At 37.0% G+C, this 20,837-nt stretch overlaps 1 protein-coding gene across 7 annotated transcripts in view; it reads right to left on the minus strand.

Moving 5' to 3' along the window:
- Positions 1-20,837, minus strand: part of VPS13D (vacuolar protein sorting 13 homolog D) — a 103,214-nt gene that overhangs the window by 23,066 nt on the left and 59,311 nt on the right. For all 7 annotated transcript variants that reach the window (XM_066982257.1, XM_066982255.1, XM_066982254.1 and 4 more), the window contains 6 exons: positions 20,196-20,292; positions 18,360-18,508; positions 16,322-16,456; positions 15,856-16,023; positions 2,426-2,558; positions 683-878 (listed from right to left, as the gene is read on the minus strand). In XM_066982257.1, the coding sequence (XP_066838358.1) occupies positions 683-878; positions 2,426-2,558; positions 15,856-16,023; positions 16,322-16,456; positions 18,360-18,508; positions 20,196-20,292 (878 nt within the window). The remainder of the gene's footprint in view (positions 1-682; positions 879-2,425; positions 2,559-15,855; positions 16,024-16,321; positions 16,457-18,359; positions 18,509-20,195; positions 20,293-20,837) is intronic.

The following is a 20,837-nucleotide window of genomic DNA, read 5'->3' on the forward strand; positions in this document are numbered from 1 at the left end:
TAAGCTTTCCAACAATAAAATCTACTTAGGATTTTCTTTCACTTCAGCATGCAGGATCCTGCATGCATACAACAGAAGGACTTCTTGCCATAGTATTATCATCTAAAGTAAACTCTTGGCCACAAAGAATAGAGTGTCTTCTCTCAGAGCTGGCTTTTTAAAACTTTGCCCTCTCCCTCTTCCACACTCACAGTCAGTGCTAATATTCATTTACATTAAAGATAATCATTATTTTGTCAAGACCACATTATGCTATTTACTGAACACAGGAAGGAAGCCAGTGCACCTGTCCAGATGTGCTGACTCCTACATCCACCCACATACATTCAGGTAAACAAATGAGCATGTGCAAATAAGGGCATATAGCCACACTTCTGGTAAAAAAGAACCATTGTACAAAGTGAAAATTAGAATTTTCATCTAATGCTGGAGTTCCTATTTTATGTTGCAGCTTCTCTCTGCAAATTTTACTAATACAAGAGCACAGACACCATAGAAAAAAGTTGCCAAGGAAAAAGCAAGTTGATTAAAATGGGCCACATCACTAATAGCACACAGCATATTTGATTTGAAAACCATTGTTCTTTTGGGTAAGGAAAGATACCAGATTTGAAGTTGCAGCAGGTATTGTAAGATGCATTTTTACAATATTATTGACTGGAAATAGAAACAGCTTACTGACCTGGGGCCACTCAGAGTGGCGGTGTCCCTCACTGCCTGTGCAGTTTCTGATGCGAAATCCAGAGCTCCAGCCACAGGTTTGGTTACGGTGCCAACCAGGCCTTTCCCAAGGCCTGATATGAAACCACTGACACCGCCTTCGGTTTTCACACCTTCAACTGTTGAAGTTATTACACTTGTCAATCCTCCAATGATACCTAGCGAAGACAAGAACAGCAAAGTAGGCCAGAAGTATTGCCTCTAAAAATGACACAGTTTTGTTCCAGCTGATGTTGTCTGCCTAAGATTTACTGTCAAGCTTGATAAAAATGTGTTGTGCATTACATGTAATACAAAGACTGTTTTACAACTAATTAGCTAATAATTTTATACTTTATACATTAACATATATTTTTAAACCCATGCAGTATATACATGCATGCACACAGACATTACAAACAAATTACATGGATAGTATCCCACAGAAAGATTTAACCCATTAAATGTATATCAGGTTACATTTCTATACTATTTTATTCCCCATCTGTATTTACAGTCTCGTCATCTATTTCCGAGGTGAAGTGGTTACCCAGAGTGTGACAAAATTCACTTACCACAAAAGCTTATACAATTTGAGACAGAAAATGTAACACTGCACTTGTACACTGGAAAAAGTCAACTACATTAACTGGCGTTATGTGATTTTAATTGAGATGCTGCCGAAAGACATTTCTGTGAACTTTTCTGTCACTGAGAGTTTAAGTGCTCAGAAGAAATCAAGAACTTAGAGACTTCAAAAGACTTGGAACAGCTCGTATTAACTGAGAATGTGCTTTATGGATGGATATCGTATCTTCATGATTAAAATCTCACGATTTTTGATGAACTGGCTTAAGACATAAAAATGCTCACACCATCTGGCTCTTTAGCTTTCCAGTGGCCAGGTGTTCTTTTAAGTACTATAATTTAAGTACAGACCAGGCTGCATCTTGAAAACTTGAGAAGCGCATAGCACCAAGTATTTAAAACACTTCTCTTGAATAACTGTAGATTATGGTTAATTCTTCCACTTCAACAGATAGGATTTGGGGTGGGGGGATGGACAGCATATAAGAACTCCACGCAACTGAAATTAAAACAGTCCTATTAATTATTGGATGACACAATTAAATGCTTTTAATTGACTTCTCAGCAGTCTGAAATATTTCATTTTTCCGCAATTTATACTGATATTGCTTACACCAGAGTTTACAACACACCAGTATGAGAGAGACCTCTCATGATCCACTCAAATACCTGCACGGTCTCTATGAGAAAACACCAGCGTAAAGACTTTAGCTTAGCATAGAAAAGATTGCCATTTTAGTAAAAGCAAGACTATCTTTATACAGGCTGCAACAACTGCACTCAAAGAATGACATTTAAACAAACTGAGTCAAGATGATGCAAAATATAAATATTTGATTTAAACTTGGCTTGTATTGATTTCACTCTCTTCAACAGATAAATCATGAGCTAAATTGATGTGAGATTCTGGCCAAATTACGGCTAGTCCACTGTCTTTTACACAAATTCATTACTCTAGTTCTTACCAGACTTAAAAGAAAAAAAAATAAAAAAAATCAACAAACTGGTGAAATGTTACTTTAAACTTCTTGGGCTGCAACTAATCACCCAAGATTAATACAAACTGTAGTGTACTGTTCTTTTCTATCCGCTCATTATTTTAAGAGTGAAACAAGTTAAAATTACAGTTAAGGCTTACCATGTGCAAGTCCCTGGATTCCAGCTACAAGATGCTCTCCACTGGTTGCAGCATGATATCGAATGTATTCTCGTTCGGTTTGGTGTCTGTTATCCATTGTCTTACCCAAACCATCTGACAAGGTCCCAGCAAACTGTAAGAGAACAATCTTTTCTGTTATTTAAAGAAAAAAAGTTGTTTCCCTTATGTAGATTTACTGAAGAAAATCCTATGTTTTAGTTGTGAAATATGTATTCATACTTTTTTCTTTAACACATGCACAGTTACTCCAGCTTTTTTTTTTTTTTTTTTTCCAAATGAAGAAAGTTCTGAAGAAGTCCATTAACCTGTGCTTTCTATTAATGCAACTTAAATCCTGAGGTGATGGTCAAAACCGTAATAGGTGCTCAACTGTGGTGGTCAAGCCAAAAGAAACGAAGCCTGTGAAAGATGTACTGAAAGAAGTTCTAGTGACCCAACTGTAACCTTTCAGAAAACCCAAAAGAATGTTTAGATACAAAGCTTTTCTTCTGCAAAGATATGTGAAAAGCTTCGAGGCAAATATTCCTGACATGAGACTGAAACATTTGCAACAGTTGCTTAAATTCTTTTTAGTAACACAATGTTGAAATGGCTGGCTCTATTTTGAAAAGAGTCGGACCGCGCTCGTTGCAGCACATGGGCTGATCTAGTACAAGATGGCGAAATTGTAAGTGTCCACAGGTACAATGAACTGCAGAACAAAAATCTAAAGGGAACCTTAAATTCATGTCTGGCACAGTTTTACTCTTTGCACTTAACAGTATGGGGGGAGAGTTGAGAAATAGATAAAAGAACGAATACAAGTCCAAGCAGGATTTATTCCAAGAACTCTGACCGTTACTGAGTATCAGTCAATGAAAAGGTTCCAAATAAAAGTGATCGATTGTGATCTGTTGACCTTTAGGTTTGATGTAATCAGATACAAAACAGAAGCTTAAGGGGGGAGGGAGGCTCTAAAAAAGGGGAGACAAAAAAAATCTTGTAACTTCACCTCATATTCAAGATACTATTATGGCAAGGAGTTCCTAGCAAGCATTTTTCTATAATAATCTCCAATGAGTAGCTATACTGGCTTATGCACAGTTGTTCACCTTCTGTACCTCCCTCAACTAGCATCAATGTTCTTAAAATCTACTCCTTTCAATAAACAAACTTATTATTTAAGATAATTTAGTGCCTCGTTGTGTTTTAGACCATGGCTAGGGAATGTACCAGATGCCACAGGAATATCAGATACTGGATGTCTGCAGCAGTGGTGAAATCCTTTCCTGCACTGATCACAGCTCCCCTGGGACAAGTACTTCATTCTTTAACAACTGTACATGGACATTGCTTTCCACAACTCAGCTTAGCTTTTGCTTTGTACAGTCTCCTTTGCATCCATATAATTTATATTAAAAAAACCAAACACATGATTAAGGTATGCACCTGAAGTGTACTAAACCTTGTATGAAATCCTGATACACTAAAGATCAGAAAAGAAACAAAGAGCTAATTCACGTGCTCAATGCAATGCCCTCTTTCTATCAGCGTTTTCAAGGCTGGGTTCCTTTTCACCAGTGACAAGTTCTCCTGTGCTTTAAATACTTCTGTCCAGCTCAAAGACGAACTAGTGCAACAGCTCCAATTATCTAAACAAGCAGGTTTTAACAACATGAATGAAAATAAAGTCCCGTGACCCTTCTTGATCATATGGACACTAGGCAGAGCATAGCGATCACTGACTGAATTACTTCTGACCTCCCTGTGAACTTAATGTAGACATGATTTTTTTTTTAATTAGCCTAGAAGTACAAACCAACCTGATGTAAGGATTAGAGGAGTTGCTATAAAAATTAAAATGCTCAACAGGCCTTCAAATATCAAATCTCATTAAGGAACCTGTCAAGTCCTGCAAGTTATCTTTCAGGGATACATTTTGAAGGCTACATTAGTTCATAATTAGACAAGCAGCAAGCAGGAATAAACCAACATATTAATACTGATCAAATTGGTAAGCTTTCTTTACACCTTTTGGTATCTTTTTTGTCATGTCTAAATTAACCAGCTCCACTACACCAGCTTTCCTGCTAAGTACAATCTGTTCTTATGTCATATTTTTCCTTCCTCAGTGAAGCAGAATTTCACACCTAATACTCAATAACAATTCATTTTTTTCATGCATAGAAAGAATTTTAATGTAATAATGATTTATCTGCTTAGGAAGGAGGAGAAAAAGAAAAATATATGTACACAGGTTAAAATCATATTCTCTATTAAGTGTAAAAGCAAATATAAACAACTGGACATTTCACAGGCATTAGTAAGTCACACTAAGGTCTGCTGAGCAAGTGAGCAACTTGCCATTTTCTGCTGCCAAGTTTAGGCTTATTTTCAATAAAGATTCACACTTAATAGTAGTATTGGCATTATCCTGGCTCATGATCTAGACAAGAGCTACGTCATCTCAAGTCACCCAATATTCATAATACCACAAGTGAAATAACTGCTGGATATCAGAAATTTTTAACCATCTTTTTCCTTTCACCTCAGATATATTTTCAGTTTCCGAGCCTTTTTCAACAACATGACTGTACTTACCTATAAAAAGGAAAAAAAAAAAGTCCTGGCATAGAATAAAATACACCCTTGTGCCCAGTCTACGCAGACTAAAATCACTGTATTATGAAAACATCATTCAGCAGTAGCGAGTTATTTCTGGTTCAGGAACCTGAGTAAGCACTAGAAATTAAAGCAGTTTAAGTCTGTTTTAAACACCAACTTGTAAGGGATACTTGAAAACGTTAATGCACAAAGCCAGTTTTGCCTTTCCTCCCTGCCTCTCCCCTGGCCCAGAGACCTTGCTTTTAGATGCCTCCTTTAGGAAGTGCAATATTAGATGTTAAGATATTAAGACTTATGGAAGAGCAGTGATGGTGGCTTACTGAGTTGTTAACCCAATCATGTGGAAAATAGTCTCCAGATAAACAAGGGTGACAACAAAAGTGTTATCCACCCTTGTCTTCCTTAGCCTTTGTTAATAAGGTGTGACGTGATAACTTCAAAGGCTAGTTAAGAACCGTGTAAATGCCAACAGAACTAAATACAGCCCATCTATGGAACAAACATAAAACTAAACAAGGGACTTCTAAAACCTGGCCCCCTTCGTCCTCCACATTCACGTGTCCTTTGCCTACTTGTTTACCAAAAAAGAACTTAGCAACTTGGTATTTATCTCGAGTTCTTCCCCATTTTACAAATCCTTTCCCTGCTACTGAATGAAGCAAGTTGACACGTCAGGTACACGTAAGAAGGCAGGTACTTTACTTGTCTACCTAGCATCTCCAACTGAAGCTAAGTACTGGTTTTCCAGGCTACTGAAGTCCAGACAAACTGAAGTTCTGTCATTTCAGGTACTAAAAATACTTCAGATTATCACTAATAAGCATTACCTAATGCTGTCTTTGCCTTACCCATTCTGCCTTTATAGTCCCAAGTAAACTTATGATTACTCATCAGTTCTTGTTTCACATTTACGTAGTGTAATCCATCAATATTAATAGCTACCACGATCTGCTAAAGCAGTTGAAATAATATACAGAACACTAATCTACTCATGATTTATTTTTTTAGAGGCCCAATAGTAAAGGAAGATACGCCACAGGAACTTTTACAACTGACAATGTATCCCTTGCTGTTTCAAGCAACAGGGGAAACAAATAAATAAATAATACCATACACAGTGTTTGGGAGCCAAGGCTGACGCCAAATAATAAGACTTACGGGGCACAAGAAGAATTCAAAGCAAATGAAAACTGAGTTAATTCTAGACTTTGTACTGCATGTTCCCTCTAAGCCAGATGCATGAGGCACACAGCATGGAAATCAGTTTTAAGTAATCTTTTAAAGTCTTTTTAAGCTCTTGGCACTGCCTTGTTCTCTAAGGACATCCTAAAAGGATAAATACACAATTATGACTTTAGTCCAAACATTCCATTGTAATTCTAGCATCAGAGAATTGTACTTTTACAAATATTATTGACTGAGCAAAGTAGAACATTCCAAGGAATTTTAAGGAAGAAAGTGATTAAATTAAATAAAATATAGGTCAGTTATAACTTCTGTGCAAACCTCATAATAAACTGCATTTAAATTAGAAATCACAGGGTTTACTCACTTTTCAGCCTCGCTCTGCAGAATTTCTTTTTAAAAAGTTCTTTAAAAAAGTTTGTGCAACTCTAGCCCCAGACACCACACACTGGTGATGCTCATGCTTTTATCTCAGTACCTGGTTCTCAGAGACCAAAGCACCAATGTAAGCATGTTACTTTAGCAAAGTAGATAAGAGTATTTAAAATATATTTAAAGTTGGAAAATCTAACGCAAACTGTGAATTATGTCATCTTCATTTCTCACATACACTCCTGCATTTTCCAAAACAGGAAAATCCCTAGTCATGATGACTAAAAGTCATTCCACAGTTTCAGCAGTAACTCCCCTAAATATACCCAAGTGTCTGTGTGAGAGAGAAGAGCTGCCTATTGCAGGAAACAAAGGCTGCGTAAGTAATTACCTGATAGGGAAAGAACAGCGATAAACAGATTTCTGAACAAGAGTTCTGTTAAATACATTCTTCCTTACATCCCTAATTTCGGGACTGCATTTTCTGCCCCTCTGCTACCCTGACATTTGCTTTCTGATGTACTTCCAACAGAAGCAAGAGGCATCACAGTACAGACTGAAAGGAATAATACAGTAAATATTAGCTGGGAAATACTGAACACCCCCCAAAATATGTATTGTTAAACTTACTTAATACAAAATGTTTTACTTATTTTTTTTAAGAGTCATAAGCTGTTTTTTTAGCATGTAATGATAATTTGTTTCTTTAGATAATATTTAAATATAATAAAACGTCAACACATTTTATGTATGTTTAACAGTTATCTTACATTAAACATATCTATAACTTACATAGTAAACTCAAGGAAATTGATATCATTAGAATGTAGAGGCTACTTGCTTTGGAGTTTCGTTTAAAAACAAACAAACAAACAGAACACATCCACATCTTCCCTGCTGAACAGAAGTTTGGGCAGTACTGTTCAGCCGATTGATTAAATACAACGGACTACCTCTAAGCATTTAATGCCCACCTAAGTTTAATACCCTGTGGTTATTTGCCTTCTAGCAGTATCATTCAAAATTATTTTTATCTCCTACTTCTCTCAAACCTGTTATATGTATCTTAGAGGTAGAAAGATTTTACACTGACTTGACAGTAAAATACAATGATTCAAAACTATGCATTTCTCTCAGTGCATGGAGGCAGAAATCTCAGTATACAAGGTACAGGCTAAGCCGACATGTACATGCTGCTGGGATTTAGTACGGTAAAGAAACCCTGCTTCAGAATAGTTAGCCATCCTCAGATCTTGATGTTATTCTTTAGAAAGTGTAAAATGCAGTATTCTTAGATACTAGGTACAATGGAACAGATAAAGGCGTCTAGTAAATTCTTCAGTCCAAGTTCCCTTACTTTTACTGTGATGTCTCAAGATTAATAATAATACTTAATATGTTTCTGTGACTTACCATGAAAATAACTTTCAGAGCAGCTTCTTTACTTGTGCATTGTTAAGAAGTGGAAGAGGCAAACACTACATATTTCATTTTACAAACATCAGTAGGTAGAAAGACAACACAGCTTCCTCCTCTTACCTCTCTCTTTGGTCAGCTGTACATTGTTCTGGGACTAATAAACAAAATGCTTTGAATATTTGAAAACATAACAAGCGTTTATTTCTCAGATTTAAAACTCCTATCTGAAGCTGCTCCACAAAATATATTTACCATGGCTTCAGTCAGTTTCCTAAGAAAATGATTACCCAGGTATTCAGTCAGAAAGGTTTGGGATTTCAGGCAAATTTATATGTTATATGATTTTTACACTTTCCTTCGCACATTACTCCACGCCAGGTGAACTGTTGAACGCTACCCTGAGCGCGGAGGATGGTTTAGGCCAAGCCCAAGACATTTATAACCAGGTCAAATCACGCAGAGAGAAATGTGTAATGGAACTATGAACAAAACTGATGCAGCCTTCATTTAGAAAATACCAAACCAGCAAAACGCTATAATCAGCTTCTCATTTTAAGAGATACATAAACTTTGACCCTCTCTAAATTACTGACAACTAAGTGGAGGCAACGGCTTTTCCCACCGAACAAGCATATGCTGCTTGAGATCCCGTGCAGCGATCTCCACCCCTATTTCTGTCATATAAGCGAAGGAAAGGAGCTTTAATTAGCTCACATCCCATCGTTAACTGAGCGTCCTAATGCATCCTGACAACGGCATGTTGGCCGGGTGATCTGGAAGCCCCCTGACGCGCTGCCTGCGGCTGCCTGATTAGCCGGGTGTCCCGGGGGAGCCCCGCTGGCTCTGTCCCCCAGCTGCCCGATGAGCCGGGTAGCTGCCCTCGGGGACCTCCTGGGAGGCTGCACCAGCAGGTGCCCGTTGGCAATAGTTTTGTGTTACAGGGTTGAATGAGTGATCCCTGCAGGAACTGCCGGCTGTTTTCACATACACAGAAGGCAGTCAAAAGTCCACAGCATGAACTTGGAATGACCCCAATTGCAGAGTCACTGGCGGGTTCATCTGGAGGACAACTGCGCTTTATTAAACAACTAATACTCTTAACAGATAATTCCCCCCCCCCCCCCCCCCCCCCCCCCCCCACTTTAACTCTTGCAAAGCTTTAAGGTCTTCCTGTTTGTTTATTTTTTGGGAATGGCATTACTTGCTCTCTTCCACCCCCCTCCTTAAACAAAAAAAAAGACACAACAAACACACCTCTACGTACTGAAAGCCGGCAAAAAAACCCTGAAGAGATCTAGTCCAGTTCCTTGAGTTAATACCTAACAACAATGTATTCGCGCTGTGGCAGATTGTTTTTAACCATCACCCTCACCAACGCCCTTGCTACTTGCATACAACAACTTTGTTATTTCCAGTGCTTACATTGCAGCGTGCTTCCTTCCAGCAATACACCGGACTTGCCAGTCCCATTTTCTGCGCTGTCACCTATGACCGCACTTGGGATGCACAAGAAGCTTCTATTATAAAACCTCAGCGGCTTTCTGTGTTCCATTAGATTTTTGGAGGAAACCTCCTGCAAGCCTCTTTTGGCCTGCCATCGTTTGTGCAGTGCAGATAGCTTACAATTGCTTGAAGGATGACTCACTCAGATCTGTAAAACTGATGGCAATCGTCTTATCTATTGTTACAGCTCCAGAAGATAACCTTGGCCACCTCCTCTGGATGTAAAAATATTGTCTTCCCTCGTCGGCGATACAAATCTAAGGAATTTCAAGTTTAAATTTGTACTGTTTAACATATTATACACAACTTTATATGTGCTCCCTCTTAAAATATACAGTAGGGTGGTGTACTTAGTCTTGTGTCAAGGCTGGAGCGATGAATTTCAAACCCACACCCCATTTTTTCTCTTTCAGTTTCTAATTGTGATACATGGGATATACGTGATTGTTTTCATGACATACTAACCATTTAAAAACTGTAGGTGAAGACCAAATTTCATTTTATCGTTAATGATAACTGTTCATTTCTAATTTTATAGTTTGTGCTTTTAGCAGCACTCTGCATACTACATCTCAAATTCTCCTTTGTTCACCTCATTTCCCAGTGAGTCAGCAAAACAAGAATACTGTATTTTATTTTGCAAGAAAATCAGCTGGTAACATCCTTCAAAGTAAAGCTCTAGACAGGTGTAAAAAGAAAGCTTCAAGTTTTAATAAATTGTCGAGATGGTCACTTGTAGATTTCTGCATAAAGCCAAACATCTCATTGCTTGCACTTGTCAGGATCCTCGTTGTCTACTGAGGAATTTCTCTTGGAAAGGCTAATTCAAAGCCTCCGCCACTGTGTCAGTTGGATTCTGAATGGGCACATTTAGGACATCAAGTCCAGATCAAAATGTTTATTCCCACAGCATACATACTTTCTGTTTGATTTTACCAATGCCCTTTCTCCACACAAAGATACACTGTAGTCAAAGCAGGTTCACAAACACTTTGTGTAAGAAGCTTTGTAAAATAAATACTGAATTTAACCCAAACTCTGAAGGGACCTTATGATCAGGATGTTAGCAACACACATTTTATCCCATGGTATGAATGAAAGACAGGAACAACAATATAATCCTTCAAAGGTCCCAGACGTGATCCTTAATCTTTCACTTCTTATCCCAAAAATCTCTTTCAAAGATACAGATTCACAATACCAGGTGCTTTGCACGTAAGAGGTGACACTTCCCATGGCTTTTGATTGTCATTAATTGGCCATAAATCTTACCACCTTTTAAAATGGTTAGCAACAGGTAAAATTGCCTCATCTATTGTGTTCCCCCCAGCACTGAAAATTTCTACCTGGAAATTTCAATTACTTTCCATCGCGGGTTCTCATAATCTTCACGTTTTCGTACTGATTTTCACTGCTCAGCACTTGATCTTGCACATGTGCTGCTAGTCTTAGAATGAAATGCAAACTAAACTGAAGATGATCTGCAGTGCCACCTGGATGCACCACCTGAACAAGCTGAAACTAGCCCCTAGGCAAAACTGGGGAAGGTATGAGGAGAAAAATCTTAATCAAAAACAAATCATAACAAAAAAGACAGCAAAGACAGACAGGGAGGCAGTCAGAAAACACAGGTAAAACTACTTTTAACCTGAACCGTATAAATCACTTCTAGGAATAAAAAAACCTTGAGAAATTTCTGTATTTCTTGAGAAATAAAATTCTGTCACTATCTTACCTACAAGCAAGGCAACGTTTGGTTTTGATTGCCCTTTTTGGTTGGGTGAACATAAAGCCTAGAACCTTCCAATCCCTGGCAACCAGACTGCAATCTCTCCTTTAATTCAAGGAAAGGGACATATAAACTAGCTCCTGTCTGTTCAAAACCGACAGAAAGCTTATTTCAAGTGACATACTTGGAATGTGAAGAACAGGAATACTGCAAAGCCAGAACAAGGTGGACCGAAACAAAAGCACTGAAACATTGAGAAAGTTCTGCACTATTTTTCTGTGCATAAAAAATGTCAATAAGTTCTTTTCTGGGGGGAGAGGATCATTTCCATCCAATATTTGTAACATAGAAACCAAGCCTAGCTGTAGAGCCGTAACAACTACATTACTACGTGCTCATAACTCACAAAAGGTAACAGAATTCCTAATATGGGTCAAACAGATCAGACCCAAAATACAGTACTGAGAAGCTGATTTATTTTTCAAACCTTTTACAACCGGGAATTTTCATATGTCAGCGCAACACCTATTTGCCAGCAATAGGTTCAGCCATGCTTAATTTTCCATTCAGAGTATATAAGCTATGGAACATTTTTCTTCAGACAGTAACTCAGTGTTCAATATCCAATTCTAATTGAAACACCTCTGAAACAGGAATAACTTAGGATTTAGAACTATCATGCCTAAAGGGGGAAATAAAGGGCGAATGCCAAGAATTCAAGACATTTCTACGCATATGGCAACTATAGAAATCTTCATTCAGAGGGAATGAAATTCCCTCAGGTGTCTATATTTAGGATCAAAGAACTTTTTAAAATACAGAACTTTGAGTCTCCAAGGGATAAAAACTACAAAACTCTCCGTAGTGAACTTTATTTAACCTAAGGTTTTGTGCCAACCTAAATATGCTGCAGCTATCCACTTGAAAGAAGGCATTACCCACTGCATGTTCTGAAATGCATGGAAAAGCCATTACAGGAATAATCAACAGAACTATAAAATAAAAAAGCAATAAAATGACAAAACCAGATACAACTCAAATAGCTTACTTTTCAATTCAGTTGTGCAGTGTTAGATTTAACGTGATGATTACAGTCTTTAAGTTTATTTATCTATCTATCCATTCACACCTTAAATCTAACTCATCTTAAACTCTTGTGTAGACTTTTGTTTAAGACACTTTAAAGTCAGGCACACAAAACAACCAAAAATGATTTTTTTTCCAGCCATCAATTTATACGCAGAACAGAGGCTTATCTAGTTTTGACTACTTCAGTTACCAGCTCTGCAGAATAAGGTGCAATAGACAAGGACCTCAAGGATACTTAATAGTGCTTTCCCTACAGAAAGCAACAAGGGAGCAAGATGAAAATGATCTGTTTTTTCAGTTACGTTTTTCTTGAGTAACTGGAATTATACACCCCTCTCCCCCATTTTGTTCTTTACCAAAACTTAACAAGCATAAGGCATATATGTGGTAGAGCAGAAAGTCAAGTTCTACAACATACCATGGACATAGCATGTCACAAGTTGTACCTGAAATGTCAGCTTCGTATCATATGAAGACTCCTGGTTTAGGCATCTAAATCTGCTAGAAAACTAAGTGCAGTGTAAAACATACAAACCAATTAATCCTTATTATTTGAGACTTCTTTATGATTATCTTCCGTGTAGCAGAATATTTGGAAGAGTAACCCATGAGCTCCCATAATGTGCTGTTAAGCCTGCCTAAGGGATAGAATTCACTTGTTCTGAGAGGACAGATATATAATTGATACAAAAAGATTTTTAAAAGGCAACTGTGTGAGACTTGCACCTCAGACATTTTGGATATATCAAGGAGAAAAAATAATACCTGGGAAGACAGATAAATAGTCCATGGGGTGATTTTCAAAGGTATAAACGGGAAGCAGACAGTCAGCTCCTGTTGAATTTTGAGAGGAGTTCAGCATCCAACTGCCCTTCTGCCTTTGAAAGTCTTCCTTCACAAAACCCTTGGTTACAAATGACTCCAAAGTTCAAAGAATGACCTTGCCCTTGTGGGAAATGTAGGAAGGCTCGTGCCTTTTAAAGAAAGATTTATGAGTCTGTTGCTACAGATGTGATTGCAATGAGGAAACAACACTTTATAGAAAGGAAACTCTAAAGAAACATACTCTATTGGGTGGAGTGGATGGGCCACAAGAGACTAGAACTACAAGTAGGAAGTATGGACAAAAGCACTCATTTGTGCAGATGGATACTGCATTCCAGAAGCTCAGTAAGTATTCTACCCGATTGCTTGGATGAACCTGTATTTGCAGTGCTGATACTAAGAAAACAGCATAATGCTTTAAGACCTCTTAGCTACACATTTAAAATGTTCTGTAGTGAATCTCAGAAAGAGATTAAGATGGGATTAAGACAGGAGTATCAGCAACATGTTGTTTCATTTTAAGTCTCTGCAAAGGTCCTAACGGGCTAACCTGGGAACAAGACAATTGTATTAGAGAACGTATATGTCATCTTTCCTCATAGTTCAACTGTCTGGGTTAGATGTGCTCACAACTATTCACTTGGTGATGGACTGAGGATCTCCATGGCATTTAACTAGGTCCGATAATATTAGTCCTGAGTTATCTGTAATTATGTAAATTCTACATCTCACCTTTCTCATCTTCTGAATTACCTTTTCCCACTACTACAGGGAATAAAGTAGATTTTCATGTATACAAAGAAATGGAATAGGCTGTGAAAGGATGAACCAACATAAACACACTTACCAGTCTGGAAAATGAAAATAATAGGAAAGAATTTTCACTTTCCTGTAACATATCTGTCAGTAAATACATACTTATGAAGAAAGGATTGAAACTCACATATAGTCCTACAAAGTTGTTGTCCTAACTCCGAAATACAGCAGTAAACATTAAGTGAAAAGTGAAATTGGCATATATCTTAAAGTCACCACATTTCACAGCTCTAGAATGCTTTAAAATTTTGGTTTTAAGTTAAATTCATATACTGGAGGAGTAGCTTTATTACTACGAACAGGTTTTATTTATATCCCGGAATACAATCAAATTTCATCCATTCAATGTTTATTTTCCTTGACTATTCTTATCATTCTTTGGGTAATGGGAGAAAGAAAAATTCTCTCTTATTGGTTACCTACATGCTGTATTTTTTTAGGAGAAAGCACAAGGATAATTTTAGAAGGATGTTTTACTTCTTGTCCCCCAATTTCTTGAATATAAGCTTATAAGCTGCATTAAAATATCTTCACATATTTACAATGGTATCAGGAAAACTAGACTGCACAAGCAAAAAGACACACACACACCCTCAAACGCACCAGGGCGACACCGAGAACTTTTTTCTATTTTTCAGTTATTACTAAATCATTTCATCATCTCTTATTCTGCATCATCACCAATCTCTCTTTTCTCCGTTTTTCTGTCTACAGAACACCTCTGGAAAACATTCGGTTTTCTGTGAGTAACTGCTGTATATTGTGTGACAACCATTTCTGAGAAAGGCAGATTTTGACTGCTGGTGTTTCACTTGGCTGTATTAACCACTATATGCTTAAATGCCACCTGCTTGCAAATAAACAAATGCAACATTAACTAGACACTGTTATATTGCTAAATGATCTTGCTGTTATAGATAGCACTTTTAGTCCTTACTGACCAAATTTGGTTTACGTCATCTTTGCTACATCTCCCTCCTGATACCATCATTCCCCATGCACATAAACCTCCTACATTTAGGAACTAGAGCACCACATAAACTACTTTTAATAACAAGCCCTCATGAAAAGAAAACACTATTCCATTACTACCCACAATCATAAAGTTCACTTTCAGTATGTGTTGACAAATCACGTAATTGATGAGAAATATCTCAAGATTTTTTTCTTTAAAGCCAACATATGTTCATTCAGTATCAAGCACAATATAGACTATGATCTAAACCACTTTCTATTTTTGGCTGCTGTGTTTAGATCATACCTCTCTTAGGCAGCAAAGACCGTTATTTTCAACTAATAGCACTGATATAATAGTGTTCTCTCAATCGTTACTGAAGGACAAAAGAATGTCCACCATGCACAGATTCTGGAATTAAGCTAAATATAAATGCATAGCAATCCAAGAATCCTTTAGTTTGTTGCTATATTGCATAGAAAAAAACAAAATTAACTCAAGTGTTTGCATAACAATTCATATTTGTGTCAGCTTAATCAGTTTCCCAAAATAAATTAACAACTTGTGTTATACTAAATAACCCTTTAAATAGTCCAATTCATGTAAAGCTCTGGTTTCAATAAGATGATGCCACACTTGAACCACAGAACTAAAATATTGCCCGCAACTGTATTCAATCTGAAAAATGCATGTACATTAATAATAAGGCATTGTTTCACCACCTCCTGCAGGTTTATCAGCATCCCTGAAATATATGTATAAACATATAAAATAAATAAATCTACATTTCAAATGCAATTTTTACAAAACAAACAGGATATAAAGCAATCTATTTAAAGATGGTAAATAGTTCTTTTCTATTTCCTATTTTTAACTTACTGTTTTAGTAAACTTTAACATCATAATTGTTACCTTTGCAGCTGAATTTGATACTCCATGCGTGACGTTTCTGATGAGACCACCAACATTGCCATATTTTATAAGTCCAGTAACACCTTCTGAAACATCATTCAGTAGACCCATTGGGTTGCCAAGGAAATCCACAGAACCTAGAATCCTTGCTGCCTGACTGAGCAGCTCCTGTAAAATCAATATAAAGGTTGAAATATCACCTCTGGATCACATTAACACCAGCAAGATTGATTAAAAATGAAGAGATACTATAAAACAATACACAAGCACCACTACAATCAACAGTTTCATATTAAAGTGCAGTGCATCTCAGAAATGTGCGATGCTATCTCACTATACTAAAAAAAAAAAAAAAAGTTATACAGTAAATACCTGATAGTCAAGGAAGAGTTCCCCCCATCCTCACTACAGAACTCAGTCAAGAGAAGTTTAGCCTTTCCTCCAATAAAATCTGTATGACACTTACCTCTTGAAAGTGTTTCAGAATGTCATTAATGATAAACTCCCGAGTTTCATATGGATGGACCCTAGTGAAAGGATCCAGATTAATCACAGCATCTTCAAATCTGATTAGAGGAAATCCCAGTGTGCTCTTCAATGCCTAATTAAATAAAAAACATTGCTACTTAATTTTTTTTTTTACTTCTCATTCAGAGAACCCAAATTAATTAATCTTTAAATAGCTAACAAGCCAATAGCTTATCTGTAGCTGCTGGAGTAGTGAATGCTTTGATCTAGATAGAGGGCAATCACTCCATAAACCTTTTACTTGTAAATGATGATCAAATTATTAGAATCGCATTTGTTCAGTAATTAGACAGCAATTAAACACCCTACCTGATGCAATCTGTTTCCTAAACTTGAAGTTTGTATTTCAAAACAAGACATGTTTAAGATTCCATGGTGGCCAAACACTGGAACAGGCTACCTAGAAAGGTGGCTGATGCTCAGTGCCAGCCTGTGTTCAAGAGGCATTTGGACAACTCCCTCACTGATGTGCTGTAGCTTTTGGTTAGCCCTGAAGAGGTCAGGCAGCTGGACTGGATCTCTGAAGGCCCCAGCTGAACTATTCTCTTCTAGATCACTGTATTTCAGTTCAGTTGATAACAACGTGCACAGTGCCAACATCAGAAAATCTGAAGGCAAGAAGCCTGATATTCTTGTTATATCTTTCTACATTAATCACTAAATCATGCTTGGTAGTAAGTAGTATGAGTTTTTCTGCCATCTGCAGGCAATTAAGGTAAATTACATGTCTGACTCCAGTTAGCAAGTAAGAAAGGACCTATTTATTTTTCCAGTAAATGGACGACTAACTAGAGTAGCCCTCATTATTCACTTTGGTAGGAAGTAATTTCCTGTTTAACTATCAGATATTATATAAGGCAACTTTGTTAATAGTGGTACCCAATAAAAATAATCTGTCTACCCCACATTACCAGACAGCAATGTCCAAGCCTTCCAGAAACATTAGAGGTTGTTAGAGAGACTACAAAGGCTCTACTGTGATTATTCTCTCACTTCTACCCTGAACTCACCCATGCTACAAAACTGAATGAACTCCTTCTGTGAAAGTTAATATACAGAATACAGTCAGTGACTGTTATTATTACAAAAAAATGTATATGCCAAGTTTTCTCTTGGGAACATTCCCAGCAGCTGCCAAGATGTATCTTTTTCCAAAGGTGGTAAGAAATCCGAAAAACAGTGCACGTTACTAGTTTTTTTTAAAGGCACTCACCACTAACACCGTTTTCACTCTCAAATTCAGAGATAATTGGTTGGTAAGCATTTTTATGGTGAAGCTGAAGTACAAGATCTCACACTTTCAAGACACTGACTGGTAAGGAATATTAGAGCTTGCTATCGAATCGTCCTCTGTTGCACATGGATTTGGCCAAAGCAATACAAGAGTGCAGGACTGATGTTGTTCTGAGTTAGCTTGGTCAGACTACATGATACACACTTACTTCACAACACTGAACTTCTTTAAAAGCATGCACATATTAATGCCCATAATTTCAAGTGCACAAAATGGCCCGGTCAGTGTCCAAAATTTCTATGAAAATGCAGCTTTCAAAAGGCAGCAGTTCAGTCCCTCCATAGAGAAACAATGCACTAAGTCACCACAAAGTGAACAAAGTGGGTTTTTTTTCCCCTTTTTTTTCTTGTTCCCTAAGTTCAGTAACTTATCGTTCTCCACCCTTAGCCACCCCGTATGTTAGTCATTCACTTCAAGCCTCTTTACACTACTATTAACGTAACTAAAGTCCTCTGTAAAGTAGTAACTTATTAGGTGAAGTTGGCTGTGCTTCAATTGAAATAACAGAAATGAAGGAATATTACAGACAAGACTGGAAATGATGCAAATAGTGAAATTTACTGGAATTAAATAATGGAAGAGTACATGACTATTAATAGCAGTAAGTAGAAGCTTCTGGTTCTTTCTCCTTCTATGATAGGACCTTTATTTGGAAGCATATTCTGTGAATACATTGGCTTACCTTGAGATCCAAAGGTAGCTTATTAGAAGTGAAGACGCTCAACTTTATTTGAGGCACGCTTATTTTGAGATTTTCAAAGTAGTATCGCTTCTGTCCTCCAGTTTTTTCAGCAACCTTTTCATGGAGGTTTTCATCATACTTTTCAACCTCTATATCCAGAGGAAACACAGGAATCAGAATAGATTAAATATATATGTAGTTATGAATGCATACTCCATAAGGAGTTACAATTTCTCTGTACAAATAAAAAGTACGTGCAATTGCTAGTGTAGCCAGCAAAATTATTCATGCCTTATGACATGAACTTGACCTTTTAGGCTCAAGATTTTTTTTTTCAGATCTGCCTGCGTTTCTGAAACCTGAATTTATTTGTAGTTAGATAAAAATAAGTTATCCAAATGCATAGTCTGAATTAAGCTTCTAATCTTGCTTCAAATATATGTCATTACATAGAAGCAAGGTGATACAAACATAACTATGTAATGTTTCCTTCCTACTGAGTAGTCACAATCTTACAATGTTTTCCTCTCTCTACTTTATATTTCCTTATATGGCCTGCTATCAATATACGTACAAAACAATTGATGTTTTTCATCATCACTACCAAATGGAAAAAATACTTATGCAGAAGACACTCAATAGATTGATTTATATACTGACTGAGTCAAATTTGGCTGACACTGACCAACAGGTTCATACACTATCTCTGAGAGCATCTTGGTGTTGAGGCATCAAGGAGAACGAAGAAAGATGACAAAAATCTCAAGAACTCAGGTTGAACAATTAAGTATGTTGAATGTAAATGACAAAATAGATTTTGTTTGAATCTTGGATGGCATCATCAGCATCAGTAGATAAACTACCAAGTGTGTACAGTAAGTAAGGAAATAAAAAACAAAAAAGCAAAGGTATCATAAACTGAACCAAAGGACAGACTACTAAACAGAGTGAAATTCAGGACATTTATTTTCTTCATCACTTCAAAGCTTAAGTCTAAGTCCTCCGTCTGTGAAACTGGGAAAGGTAATACTTGTCTTTTTTAAAGACAATTAAGAACATACTATGGATTAGCAAGACATTACACTCTTACGCATTGTTTGTAGGCTTGCCCGCATATGGAAATGTATCTAAACTGTTTTTTTTCTTGGAATTTATTTTACTATATATTCTTACACACCCTTACTGTGTAATAAAAGTGACTCTTTAAATTACCACCCCAAAACAGACATTTCAGAAAGTTTCCAAAGTACACAAAAGCCCTGCAATAGAAGGATTATAACAACATCTATGAGCTGAGAAGATTCAAGAGCTTTATTTTGCTTCACTGAATGAAAGCAAAACTTGTTTTTATAATTATAGCTAGGGGTAATAGGTATCAGAACTGTAGGGTCAGACAGCCAAAATCTTCCTTCAGCTGAGAATGAGGGACTGCCCAAGGAACAAATGAACAGATACCTGATATCTAGCCTAGGTTTTATTTAAACTTAGTTTCCTAAGTGGCTTGCTAAATTAATAACACTTTTTTTTTTTAAAACCTTTTCAGAAATTTATATACATGAGCTTATGATGAATATTGAACTCCTTCCCCCAGAGGTATGGCTCACCCACTGCATATTGGACAATGCCCTTTTACGTGGGTCACTGCCTGAATGCTGTAACAAGCACAATACACATAAACAGCTTTGTGAGGGCCACTGAGACATTAACTTTCAAACTTTCTGTTCAGTGGACATTTCCAAGCAGTTAAGAGTTTGCCAGGCATTTTGAACTTACTTTACATGCAAAGATCATACCTATGCATACTGTAAAACCGGTCTTTGCAATTTTATACTATACCTGATTCAGACTGAGCATAGCCAAAGAAACTCAGCAGCTTCAGAAGCAGTTTCTCCTCAATTTGAACTGTGAACTTGCGAGCAGTGATCATCAGATGCTGCAAAGATAAACAAGTTTCAGTTTACAGCATTAATACTAGAAATATTATCTGTACAAGCCATTAAATAGGACAATGTGTTTTACTTCACAGAATATTTTCACTGGAATGGAATTGTGTTGAGATTTTCACCTTCCAAATGTCTTTGGTGTTTTTTTTTCACTGGAAGTTACCTACAACTTCTGATTTTTAGATTGTTTTGGAAGGTATTGTGCTTCATTAGCCGATACCAACACATGAGAATCTGATGCTTAACTGATTCCAAAGCTGAAATCAGCTGTTACTCAAAAGTGTGTCAAAATACGTATGAAGATTCCAAGTAACGAAATTGGTCTTGATAAACCAACCCTATTTTGTCCTCACAATGCATACTTCAGTTGGTAAATAAAATTCCAAACAACACTAATAGCTGCAGTACAGAAAACGGGGTTTATGCTGCAAGATGACAGCTTATCAGAGAGAAGTAATCACCTTGTACACAAGACATGAGACGCACAGCACAGATATTTGGGTTCATTATGTTGTAATGGTACCTACCAATTCTG

The sequence above is a fragment of the Anser cygnoides genome, chromosome 23 (assembly GCF_040182565.1).
Source record: "Anser cygnoides isolate HZ-2024a breed goose chromosome 23, Taihu_goose_T2T_genome, whole genome shotgun sequence".
Classification (NCBI taxonomy): Eukaryota; Metazoa; Chordata; class Aves; order Anseriformes; family Anatidae; genus Anser; species Anser cygnoides.